This window comes from Arachis duranensis, chromosome 1 (genome assembly GCF_000817695.3).
Source record: "Arachis duranensis cultivar V14167 chromosome 1, aradu.V14167.gnm2.J7QH, whole genome shotgun sequence".
NCBI lineage: Eukaryota > Viridiplantae > Streptophyta > Magnoliopsida > Fabales > Fabaceae > Arachis > Arachis duranensis.
This window is the reverse complement of record NC_029772.3, coordinates 91261680-91273701: the sequence shown is the minus strand read 5'-3', so window position 1 is coordinate 91273701 and position 12022 is coordinate 91261680. Positions and strand designations below refer to the sequence as shown.

Sequence of the window (12022 nt, the reverse complement as noted above, 5' to 3'; positions counted from 1 at the left end):
TGGATTTATATAGGTATGTTGCATGTGATTTATAAAGTGGCATGGACAAAGAGTGTTCAAATTAATTTCTAAACCCCGAACCCAATATTCATCAATTTAAAAATTTTAGAAATATAAATATTTAATTTGTTAAAAAAGAAACTGAACTACATATAGTGGTACTCATTTATTTTATTTTATTTTATTTTTTTGGTTGGTACTCTAGAATCTAGATCATGAGTTTCTTTTAGAGCAAGAGATAGCGGAAATTATTGTCGCTGTGCAAAAACATATAATTGGGCTTCATGTTGGCCCATAAAGTCTATACTTTTTTTTATTCACTTTAACTATATAGATTAGTTACCTATAATTCAGCTGGATGTGTAATGATAATTTCTCTGTTTCAATAAAGTTGATAACTCTAAACATTGGGGGCTTCACAAGTTCACATACAGCGTTTGGTAGGTTATGAGTACTGTGCGCCATGGGCAGGATAATGGCTTAGCTTGCCCGCTATCCGGGACATGGATGGGAAATAGCATACGCTGGTCTCATTGCACAGCTACCATTGCTTCCTTTTCTTTTTCTTGGTAAAAGCGATGCTGCTATTACTACACACTCAATCAGATTGATCCGAGCATTTAGTTATTCTTCCTTCTTCTTGACACGATCTCGGACGCCCAAGCTTTGCCTGTTTCAGTTTGGAACTTCCCTGTAAAATATTCACCACAATCAGGGAACACTAATAAGTATCAATAGGAAACAGCGGATGAGGAGGAAAGTCATACCAGCAGTTGACTGGAAAAATTCATCCAAATCCTTCCCCTGCTCTGTAAAAAGCCATGAGAGAACAAAGTTCAAAACTGAAAGATTTTTAACCATATGGCTTATTACATGCTAGTTAGTCCAAAAACATCACAATACCCACTCATTTCAATGTATTAGTATGATACTTTTAAATATGCATGCCTCCTAAAATGGAGAGTAAAACAATCAGAGACATTCTATTGACCAAATTTTATAATATTTAGTGGGATGTGTCCTGCATGGATCTGTTGCTCTGAGACTTGTACATTACTATTCATAGAAATGTTCTAATATGTGAGCTGAAACAGGAAAATAATTAAATTCAAATCTACCATAATCCTTATTATGGTACTGAGTTAATCACTAATGGCACCCTATGGTAACAAGTTCTTCAATAGTAAGTACTCCTAGCTAACTATAATGTTAAAGCTCATTTGTCAAGTCGAAGATTACAAAGCTTACAACCTCATCCAGTCCAACAAAATTGTCTTAATTATGAAAACCATTCAATTGTGGAGGATCATGGTGTGAAACATTTAACATGCCCAAAATTCAACATCATGCAGAATTAAAGTTTTAACATCAGGATAAAATTCAAAGGATTCAACAAGGCCTAAAACTATTGAGAAAAATAGAATTAATGAATTATCTCACCATTTTCATATTCCAAAGCTTGAAGTATCATCTCCACCTGCATTGAACAAGAACCATAGAAGGAAAAGGTTAAAGAATAATCACCATTGCTGCCTGACAGAATATTGATGATAATTTGCTACTTCTTATCTTGTTTAAATCTGCAATGACACAAATACAACTCATACAACCCACTCATAAAAGTTGCAATGGAATAGAAAACATCTTTAAAAGCCCAAAGGATAGTTCATACTTGGTGAGGTTAGTAATCAAAATCAGCCAACGGGTACCGATTGTAGTGAATCAAAGACCATAATAACAACCACAAGCAAGCATTGACCCAATAGGTGGGTGTGACTCCCTGAAAGAAGAATAGCAGAAAGAGCCACAAACCTTGTCAAGGTCCTTAACAAATTTTGCTTCTGGAGAAGAATTTGCTTCATACTCCATCCACAAATCAGCTACTTCCTTTGCTTCAGTGTGACAATTGAATTAAAAATCAAGGGATGTAAGTTTTCTTTAACTGCTCATTATCAAGCTCAATAACAGAATGAAAATGTGTACCTCTAGATCCTCCTCCAAGAACATTACACATACAGTCCAGTGCATCTTGTTCCCGCCGACTCTTTTCTTCCTTTGAAATTCCATCCTCAGGGCATATATCCCCAACAATAGCTATTAAACAAAGTACCAAAGTAAGAAATTCTTACTAAAAAGAACTTACTAAAGGTCTCAGAATAAAGCATAAGAAGAAGAACCACTTAGATAGTTATATACTTATTTTCATCTTTAACTTGCCCTTGTTGACCCCTGTTCTCAGCAATGTTTCAATTGATTTTACCTTAAATATATTACTTTTCAGCTAAACTCGGCATTTCTTAGCCACAAGATGAAGCATGTGAAAGCCAAAAAGATTCCTTATTATTTTTAGACAAAAACAACCAGCACAAGGCAAACTGCAAATCAGCATACCTTCTGCAATGTCATGAACAATGGCCATTTTCACGCACCTGAAAATTAACAGAAAAACAAGTTGCTGAAAACCTACCCTCTTGTTATGTAATTAAATCATCAGCTGCACAATAACGACCATAAAGCCAGAAACATATATAATATGTAACCAAGGGAATGAAAGGTGTATTAACTTGTTTCTGTCTACACCGGGGGCATCTGATGCAATGAGAGCCATCAAACCCATTCGATGCATATGATCAGCAATAGATTCTGGATTCTCAACATTTCTTCGAACCCATCCCGTCCTTTTTGTTGTCTATTTCAGATCAGACACAGAATACAAACAAATGAATGAACTCCAAATCAAAAGCAATTGAGCAAAATATCACAACTGTAATTGAAATCTCCATTTGACTCGCATATTATATGACATTCGGAATTTGAACCTAAGGCTATCTTCCAGATATACAAACACAATGGAACAGCATAATCTATTACACCTAATGTGATTTATTTAAGCTAATTAGAGATATTAGTTCGTTAGATTGATGTACTCCTGTCCTCCTGTACATACATAGTATCTCTAGTTAGCTTAAATAAAATTAAGATAATCTGGTCTTAAGATTCAGCTTTTGCCCGAATTCCGAATAAATCATGCCTCGTTTCAAATAAACTGGGAACCACATCTTACAAACTAGGGCAGCGGAAATAAGTACCTTGAGGCGGTGACATATGGAGAGGAAATCGATTGCAGAAGAAGCGGAAGGAGGTCCGTCGCGAACCGCCGAAGAAGGAGGTAGAGGAGGAATAGTGGCGGCGGCATTTGACGGAGGGGAGGATGGAGGTGCAGCGGCCATGCGATAAACCCTAGCGAAAGTGAGTGCGAAAGCCGTAAGGGGTTTGAATTTCAGCTTCGTAGTAGGAAGAGAAATCATGCAAAATGCAGAGGGAAATTCGTTTGGATTCAGTTAGGCTCTCTTGGAACTGTCTGAACTCAAAATGATTAGGTATTTGGCCACAACTTTTAATAAACCGGAGATAGCACGTTAAAAAGTATGCAAAAATAATAAAATTGTAAAAAATTAAAATAAAATAAAATAAAATTTTATTGATTGTTGTTATATTAAAATTGTAAATTATAAATATAAAATTAAATATATATAAAACATTAATTTATAAAAGATAAAAATAAGATAAAAATCAATAAATAAAAAAATCTAATTTATAATAAAAAAAATCAATAAATTAAAAAAATCTAATTTCAATTATTATTGAATTTATAATTTAATATACATAAATTTTAATATTTTAATTTATATATATATATATATAAATTGAATACTAAATCAATTATTTGTATAAAATTTGTATAAAATTTAAATTATAAAATATATATCGAAGATAAGTTAAATAACCCATATATATTATATTCAGGACAATTTACATATTTAAATAAAATCAGAGAAATCTTTACCCAAATACACAAATCAAAAAGTTGTTACGATCTTGTTCAAAATGCATTATTATGTAAATCGTGATAGCCAACCACGGTTTTTGATTTGTACATAAACCATGGCTGGCAGGAAGGTTTTATGAAAGGAAAAGTTTGGCTGTAAACCGTGGCCACCAACCACAGATTATGAAGGAAAAGTGTTAGGCATAAACCGTGGGTGGCTACCACGGTTTATGAGAAATTTTTTCGTAAAATCAATTTTAGTAAAATTTGTCAAACATAAATCATGTTGGCACAAACTCACTTCTACCCAAAATCAATTCTACAAAATCACTTCCATTCAAATTCCAGTTTTCCCAACGTGAATCCAAACACACACTTAAAAGTTACTGTTGATCGAAAAATATTTTTGATGAAAGTAAATTGATTCGGAGTAAGTCAGAAACAATTTTTAATACATTAAAAATTGCATTAAAAATATTTCCAAAATGCATTAAAATTTGTTTCTGACTTACTCGAATCAATTTACTTTCATCAAAAATATTTTTTGATCAACAGTAATTTTTAAGTGTGTGTTTGGATTCACATTGGGAAAACTGGAGTTTGGATGGAAGTGATTTTGTAGAATTGATTTTGGGTAGAAGTGAGTTTGTGCCAACATGATTTATGTTTGGCAAATTTTACTAAAATTGATTTTGATAAAATAAATATTGTTTGGATAATATTAGTTAAAATCACTCCTAGATAAATAATTAATTAATTACTAAAAAATATAATATTAAATTATAATATTATTTTTTTAAATATATTTAATTTTTTTATATTTTTAGTATCTTTTATATAATATTTTTTTTATAGTACTCTATTTTAATATATTATAATTTTTTATTATTATAATAAAAATTAATATTTACTGATAAAATTAAAAATAACATATAAAAATGGACAACTTTTTAAGTATTTTTTTATAGTAAAAAGTAATATTTATTTATTAAATTAAAAATATTATATAATTTAATATTTTTAGCATTTATTTAGAAAAAATTATGGAAAAACCAATAATTACAAGCAACAACCTAAACGTAGGTTGAGTAAATGCAGAAACTATAATTTTATGCTTATAATGAACGAACTTTTGGGATGCAGAATCAAGTTGGCGTTCAAAAAAAATGTATCTATATTAATATAATTAAAAATGTATCTATATTATATCTTAAAAATATATGTAAAAATGTATCTCTCATGCAGGTTGAATCTCACCCACATATATATAGATATTCCCTCCTCATAAACCGTTAGAGGCTACAAGGGTTTATGCCAATTACCATTTCTTCATAAACTGCTGCTGGCATCAAGGTTTTATGAAGATTTTCTTGCATTCATAAACCGTGGTAGCCTACCACGGTTTATGGTCATTTTGTTTCAACATGTAATCCGTCCCTACCAGTTACGGTTTATGTACAAATCAAAAATCGTGGTTGGTTCCCACGGTTTACATAATAATGTATTTTGCACAAACACGTAACAACTTTTTAATTTGTGTATTTGGATAAAGATTTCTCTAGTTTTATTTAAATATGTAAATTGTCCTTATATTCATATACAAATATAATATGATTAATTTAATAACTGATTTTTTGTGTATTGATAATATTTTTGTTAAATTTAATCCTAATTAAATATTTATTTTCTTATTCTAAAAAAAATCCAAATAATAGCATAATTTCAATTTATTAACTCATTAATCCAAGGCCTAAATGAAGGAATTCCAAGCAGCCATCTTACACAAAATTCAACAAGGTTTAACATTGGCTCTATACCCTGACCTTTTCAATCCTATATAACAGGTAAATACATAAAAAGTGATCAATCTTCTTAATTTTTGCAAGTCAGTTTAAAAATTCTCAAAAACCATTAAAAAAAGGAGATACTCCACTCTCTTTCTAAAAACTCAAACCAAGATCTTTTTAGTTGAGAATTTTAGTTTACCTCCCCCCTCATGAAATGCGTGCTTATAGAGTACTGTACTCAGAGACGCCCTTCACAACTATCACTACCACAAAATTAAAACATATTAATCCTCTAAATATCTCTAATAAAACCCCTTTCTTTAATTTCAACTCCTCAAAACACAAAAACACAACCTGACATGTTAATTCGGCCGATACCATAAATCATGTCGGTGGATGGAATATTAATCAAGATTGATATATTTTATAATTTTTTTCAAAAATATTCTTGATATTTAATTTTAGAGAAAATCTAAGAAGTCAGCACTTTTATTAAAATTTAGTCAGTACTTAACCACCAAGAAAAGAGTAAGTAATCCTATACCATTAGATGTAATTTTACACCATTAAAAATATAATGATGACTAATTGATAGCTACAAATCATAAAATTTGCTAGTCCTAACATTTCTCTTAATTTTATTCAATTATATCTTTAATGTTTTTAATTTATTCGATTTTGTTTCTAATATTATCCATCTATGTCAAAATTATTCCTGTATGTTTTTAATTTTATCCTTAATATTTTAGATAATATTTAATTAATAATACTAATAATCGTATATACAAAGTGTATTCCCATCAAATCATATATATAGTGTACAAATATTCATCTAAACAGCTGAATTAAAATCTCTCTTATAGCTCTCTCTATTGATTGCTTGAGCCATGCCGATTTTAGCCAATGCATAATAACATCCGCAACACTAAGCTACCATGATTAATGCGCTAATAAATCACTAACCCCTCCACCCTTTGGGGACCCTATTTAAAAAAGCACATTCATAACCTGTACACACGCTATTGGATTCCATAGTTCCAATTATTATACTAAATAAATCATTATAGAAGGAAAAAAGAAGGGTCACATTCACTTCACATCACAGAACACCAAGAATGCCAAAGGACCCACCAAAAAAGCCCAAACATATGTATGAAATTTCAACATAGATCTAAATACGCCATTATCCCTACCTATTTTATAGTATCTCCAATAGTACTGTCGGCAAGTTGAACAGGTATACATGAGTTTGTGTATTTTTAGCTGAACCCACAGTGCAGTGCATTAGTCTACTGGGTAGCACTTTACAGCTGGAGAGTGAAGAAATCTACTAGCCAAATCCCCAAAATCCAACGGCTACTACTATCGTTCTCTAGTTTCCACTACTTATGCGGATCCCATCTAAACACCACTACTTGTCACCATCATCCTAGCTGTCTCCACCCTTTTATCATTTTCCCTCACCTCAAATCTAACCATCTTTATCATGCTGCCCCTTTTGTCAAAAGAAAATAAAATATACGTAAACTTATACAATACAGAAAAAAAAATTGCATGTGCTCAATGGAGTAAGATCAGATCATCCACAATGCCGCGTGATTGACGAACAAACGAAAATTACGGTGCAACTATTTGTATCGTATTCAACTATAATATTAAGCTACTAATCAACTACGGAAGGAGAACGATAAATTTCAAAAAATAAATAAATCGGGTAAGATAAAAACAAACTTAAACTTTCTTTCTTTACAAAAGGAGAAAAGAAAATGTAAAAGAAAAAAAAAGGAAAAACAACAATTAATACAAAAAAATAAAGGGAAAAGAAATCAGCTAAGGAACAGCTGTTTTAGCTGGCCTCTCAAGCAAAGAATGTGTTCTGCTCTTCTTTCTTTTTTTTTTTTCCTTTTTCAAGAAATTCTTTCTCTTTCTAGTTTCCTTTCCCTTCATTCGTTCTTGACCAGGTCCTTTCGTTTCTTTTCTTCCCATGTGTGTAATTTTTCCAAAAAAAAAAAAATCTAGCAGACTAAAAAGGAAGAAAAATAGCCGTTCCCAAATAAAAAAGGAAACAAAAAATTTAATAATTTACAGGCTTGCCGTGATTGTAGCCGTAGTAAGAGAGGTACCACTTAACGAACTTCTTCAACCCGGTTTGCAAATCGGTGGTGGGTTTGTACCCGAATTCCCTCCGGGCCGAACTGATATTGGCGTGAGTGAACGGAACGTCGCCGTTTCCAGGCATATCCACAATATTCCTCTTGGCCTTAACCTTCAAGTGACGCTCCAATATACTCACCAAAGTTGGAACGGTCACGGGCGAAGTGTTACCCAAATTAAAGATCCGATAAGGAGCGGGCCCTCGCTTCTTCCCACCCGACCCGGTACTCTTGCCCGCGGTATCCAGTGACCCGAGACATCCCTTCACTATATCATCAATGTAGGTAAAATCACGGGCCAAATCGACCCGATTTTTGCCCCGATAAACCGTAATTGACTTTCCCTGGAGAATATTCCTGGTGAAAGAGAAGTAAGCCATGTCGGGCCTCCCCCAGGGCCCATAGACAGTGAAAAACCTCAAGCCCGTGATGGAAAGCCCGTATATGTGATTGTAACTGTGCGTGATCTCCTCGCCGGCTTTCTTTGTCGCGGCGTAGAGGCTGGCGGGCTGGTCGGTCCGATCAGCTTCGGAGAATGGGACCTTGTCGTTGAGCCCGTAGACGGAGCTTGACGAGGCCCAAACGATGGCGGGCTGAGGGTCAGCGTTCTTGCAAGCCTCGAGGAGCGTGACGAGGCCGGCGATGTTGCTGTGGACGTAGGAATGAGGGTTCACCATGGCGTACCTGACGCCGGCTTGGGCGGCGAGGTGCATGACGTGGCTGAAAGCGACGACATCGAAGAGCTTGGCGAGGAGCTTGGCGTCGTTGACGTCACCTTCGACGATGAAGACGCCATGTGTTTCGAGGAGGGACTTGCGTGCGCGTTTCAAGGAAGGGTCGTAATAGTCGTTGAAGTTGTCGAGGCCAACGACGCCGTCGCCGCGGCGCTTGAGGGCTATGGAGACGTGAGAGCCTACGAAGCCGGCGGCGCCGGTGACGAGGACGGAGAAGCCGCCGTGGCGTTGGATCTGGGCGGAGGAGCGGAGCTGCTTCTCCCAGTTGATGCCGCCCCAGGAGGCGGAGAGGTAGCGGCTGCCGGAGTCGACGAAGCCCTGGAAGCTGAGGTAGGATGCGGTGAGGGCGATGAGGAACAAAGCCCAGAGAAACATGGTGCTTGTGGAGGCAAAGCAACGGTAGACCTGGCGGTTCATGTTGTGCGCTCTATCCCCCTTGAACTTCCCTGGGGTCGACGGGAACAGCTCCTCCTCCAATGACGGCATTCTCTCTTTCTTTCTTTCTTTCTTTTGTTTCTTGTTGAGAAAAAATGAGGGGAATGAAAATGCTTTTCGCTTGTTTGGTGTTTTGAGAAAGTGGTTGGTTGGTGAATGGTGATGGATGAGGGACGGAAAGGGGACAAGTGATAGATAGAAAGAGAGGAAGAAAAAAATGGGTGGGATGCAAATTTTTCTTTTCTTTTCTTTTCTTTGCACCTGCTATTAAGATTTAGGACCAATCGGGAAGGAGGTGGTTATATATAGTGGCCACCCACATACAAGCGACAAGTATACGCGTGAACGCGTTAAACAATGGAAAGGGTGGGTGGACGAGCCACACACAACACAACCATTCACTGAACCATTATGGACTTGCACACATTATTATTATTATTATTATTATAAATTAAGGATATGTTTTGGATGAATTTTTAAAAAAAGATTTTTTTGAATTATCTTTTTTTAAGATATTATAAAAAAGTAAAAATAATTTTATGTTTAAATAATATAAAAAGATTTTTTATTTATCAAGTATGTTTGAATATAATAATATAAAAATATGTTTTTATTTATTTATTATATGAAAAATATTTTTTTTAAAAAATATCTTTTAAAAAAAGATAAAAATTACGGTTTTTTAAAAAAGATATTTTTATTTTTTTATTACTTTTATTTTTATTATTAAAAATTTGTAAAACATACTAAAAAATAAAAAAAAATTCATTAAAAAAATTATTAAAATAATGACGTCCAAATAAATACTAAATAATGCAAATTTGAGTTTTTTTTTTTAATTTCTGGTGTGACTGCTGAGTTCACCGGAAATACACCGGATATGTTGTATAAATGACATTTCCCGGTAACTTTTTCTTTTTCAAATAATTATATTTTTATATTAAACAAACTCATCTCTGCATGACTGCATTAATACCAGGATTTTTAAGTAGTACACATGACACATCTATGTAATACTACTAGTAACGACTAAACCACTGCCTTTTGCCCCTCTTTTAGGGTGGGAAGGAGATGAGAAAAACCGTGTATTAACTGGAACAAGTAATTTTAGTATTGTGAATAACTAATAGTGGCAACTATATTTCCTTGACCTAAATACTAGGAAACCCTCGTTTAGCTACTTGCTATATAAGAAGAAATGCTATATTCACTCTTCAAATTCAGTCTAAACGCGGTTAAGGAAACAAGATAGTTAATTTTAGTTTATTATCGTTTCTTTTTTGCATAAAGTCTAAGTTCAGTTGAAAGTTTGTTTGTTTTAAGTTTAATTTTTCATTTTATTATGGAGAGGATTTAGAGTTTAGAAATAAAAAGAAAATAAACGTAAAAAGAAAAGAAGACAATTTTATGTAAATTTTATTCTCTCTCTCTCTCTCTCTCTCTCTCTCTCTCTCTATATCACAATAATCCATGGCTTGACTCATGCCAAAGCATGTGCAGGAGAGAAGTGATGACCTTACTAGGAATCTGCAGAGCAATAGACAAATTGAATAAATAAATACATAAATAAACTTATAGGAATTATTTTTTCTTTTAATTTTTTTAGAATTTAGTCCATGTGAAGAAGCTCAAGCTAAGGTTAATAAACAGTTCTATAAAAAAAAATTCATATTAAGTAGTGTTTGTTTTCAAAAACTAAAGTTAATAAACAGTGAACAAGTATATTAGGTAATTTACTTTTTTTTGTTTAATTTTTTATTAGAAAGTCAAATCAAAATTATCTAAACTTTCTCATTTAAGTTTTTGATCAATTACCTTTGACAATCCAAATTTACTTTTTTTTGTTTAATTTTTTATTAGAAAGTCAAATCAAAATTATCTAAACTTTCTCATTTAAGTTTTTGATCAATTACCTTTGACAATCCACAATATTAAAAAAATTTGTAAATTTTATTCTCCGGTAATTGGTTTTATCTGTGAAACAAAAAATCAATCTCAACAAGTTGAAGAAAAACTAAGATCTTGTGGTTTCAAGAAATAGTTTATTGTGAATCCAGATAGATTGTCAGGGAGTTTGACAATGACATAGAAAAATGGTTGCACTGTTCAGATTTTACAGCATGATAGATTCTTCATTACGACATTAGTTCTGACAGTTGATTCTAATGATCTCTATGGTGTTGTAGATGTTTATCTCAGTTTAAATGATTAACATAGAATGGCTCAGTTTGCTGAATTAACTTCAGTCACCCAACAGTTCAATGCTAAGGTTGTGTTAATGGGTGATTTTAATGTCATTTCTAATCAATTGGAGAAAGCAGGTGGGGGTGCTAAATCTTCTTCTTCTATTGAAACCTTTAACAGTTTTATTGATGATAATTTCCTGATTGATATTGGTATGGTCGGAAGATCATTCACTTGGTCGAATAGACAGAGTGGTGATGAGTTGATACAGGAAAGACTGGACCGATTCCTAGTAGGAGTTGATTGGCAGCAACTCTATCGCAATGCAACGATTCTTAGACTGTCAGAATTAGGGTGGGATCACTCCCTTCTTCTCTTAGACTCTAATTCGAGAACTGAGAGATCTAAATGACGATTCAAATTCCAAGAAAGATGGTGTTCCAATGATGAAATAAGGCAGATTGTTAGATATGTTTGGCACGAACAAATTGATAGTTCAGCCATGTATATCCTAACTCAAAAAATAAAGCGTTGTCGGCATAAGATTGTCAGATGACAGCAAGAACACAGATCTAATTCGAAAGTGAAGATTGATTTACTATAGTCTAAATTAGAGGAACTTCGTTTAGCAGGAATTCACGAAGGCGACATCATTTCAGAAATAGAGGACAAACTTGAAAAAGCATTGCAAAATGAGGAATCTTATTGGAAAGATAAGTCTAGAGTTAAATGGCTCAAATCTGACTATCAGAATACAACTTTCTTCTATCAAAAATTTAGAAATTGAATCCGAAGGAATAAAATTTGGCAACTAACTGGCAATGATGGTGAAGTGGCTACTTCAAATGCTGGTATTGCTTCTGTGGTTGAATCTTATTTTAAGAACATCTTTTCCTCCAC

The 12022-nt window shown here is 33.6% G+C and overlaps 2 protein-coding genes across 4 annotated transcripts; both read right to left on the bottom strand.

Annotated features, from left to right (window-relative positions):
* Window positions 1-359: 359 nt before the first annotated feature.
* LOC107459595 (uncharacterized) lies at window positions 360-3381 on the bottom strand. 3 transcript variants are annotated; one of them, XM_016077832.3, is made up of 8 exons: window positions 3090-3381; window positions 2565-2689; window positions 2392-2429; window positions 1984-2094; window positions 1813-1892; window positions 1441-1477; window positions 768-809; window positions 360-691 (listed from the first exon to the last, which is right to left on the bottom strand). In XM_016077832.3, the coding sequence occupies exons 1-8, from the start codon at window positions 3306-3308 to the stop codon at window positions 621-623; spliced, it is 723 nt and encodes a 240-aa protein (XP_015933318.1). In that variant the 5' UTR covers window positions 3309-3381; the 3' UTR covers window positions 360-620. The 3 variants fall into 3 exon arrangements, 2 of the variants coding, with proteins under 2 accessions (XP_015933318.1, XP_052119439.1); XR_001586305.3 differs by lacking the exon at window positions 1813-1892 and adding an exon at window positions 1673-1780 and having other exon boundaries at window positions 675-691; XM_052263479.1 differs by lacking the exons at window positions 360-691; window positions 768-809; window positions 1813-1892 and adding an exon at window positions 1673-1780 and having other exon boundaries at window positions 1451-1580.
* Window positions 3382-7308: 3927 nt separating this feature from the next.
* Window positions 7309-9222, bottom strand: LOC107459558 (UDP-glucuronate 4-epimerase 1). The gene has a single exon (XM_016077787.3). The coding sequence runs from the start codon at window positions 8987-8989 to the stop codon at window positions 7691-7693; it is 1299 nt and encodes a 432-aa protein (XP_015933273.1). The 5' UTR covers window positions 8990-9222; the 3' UTR covers window positions 7309-7690.
* Window positions 9223-12022: the final 2800 nt, after the last annotated feature.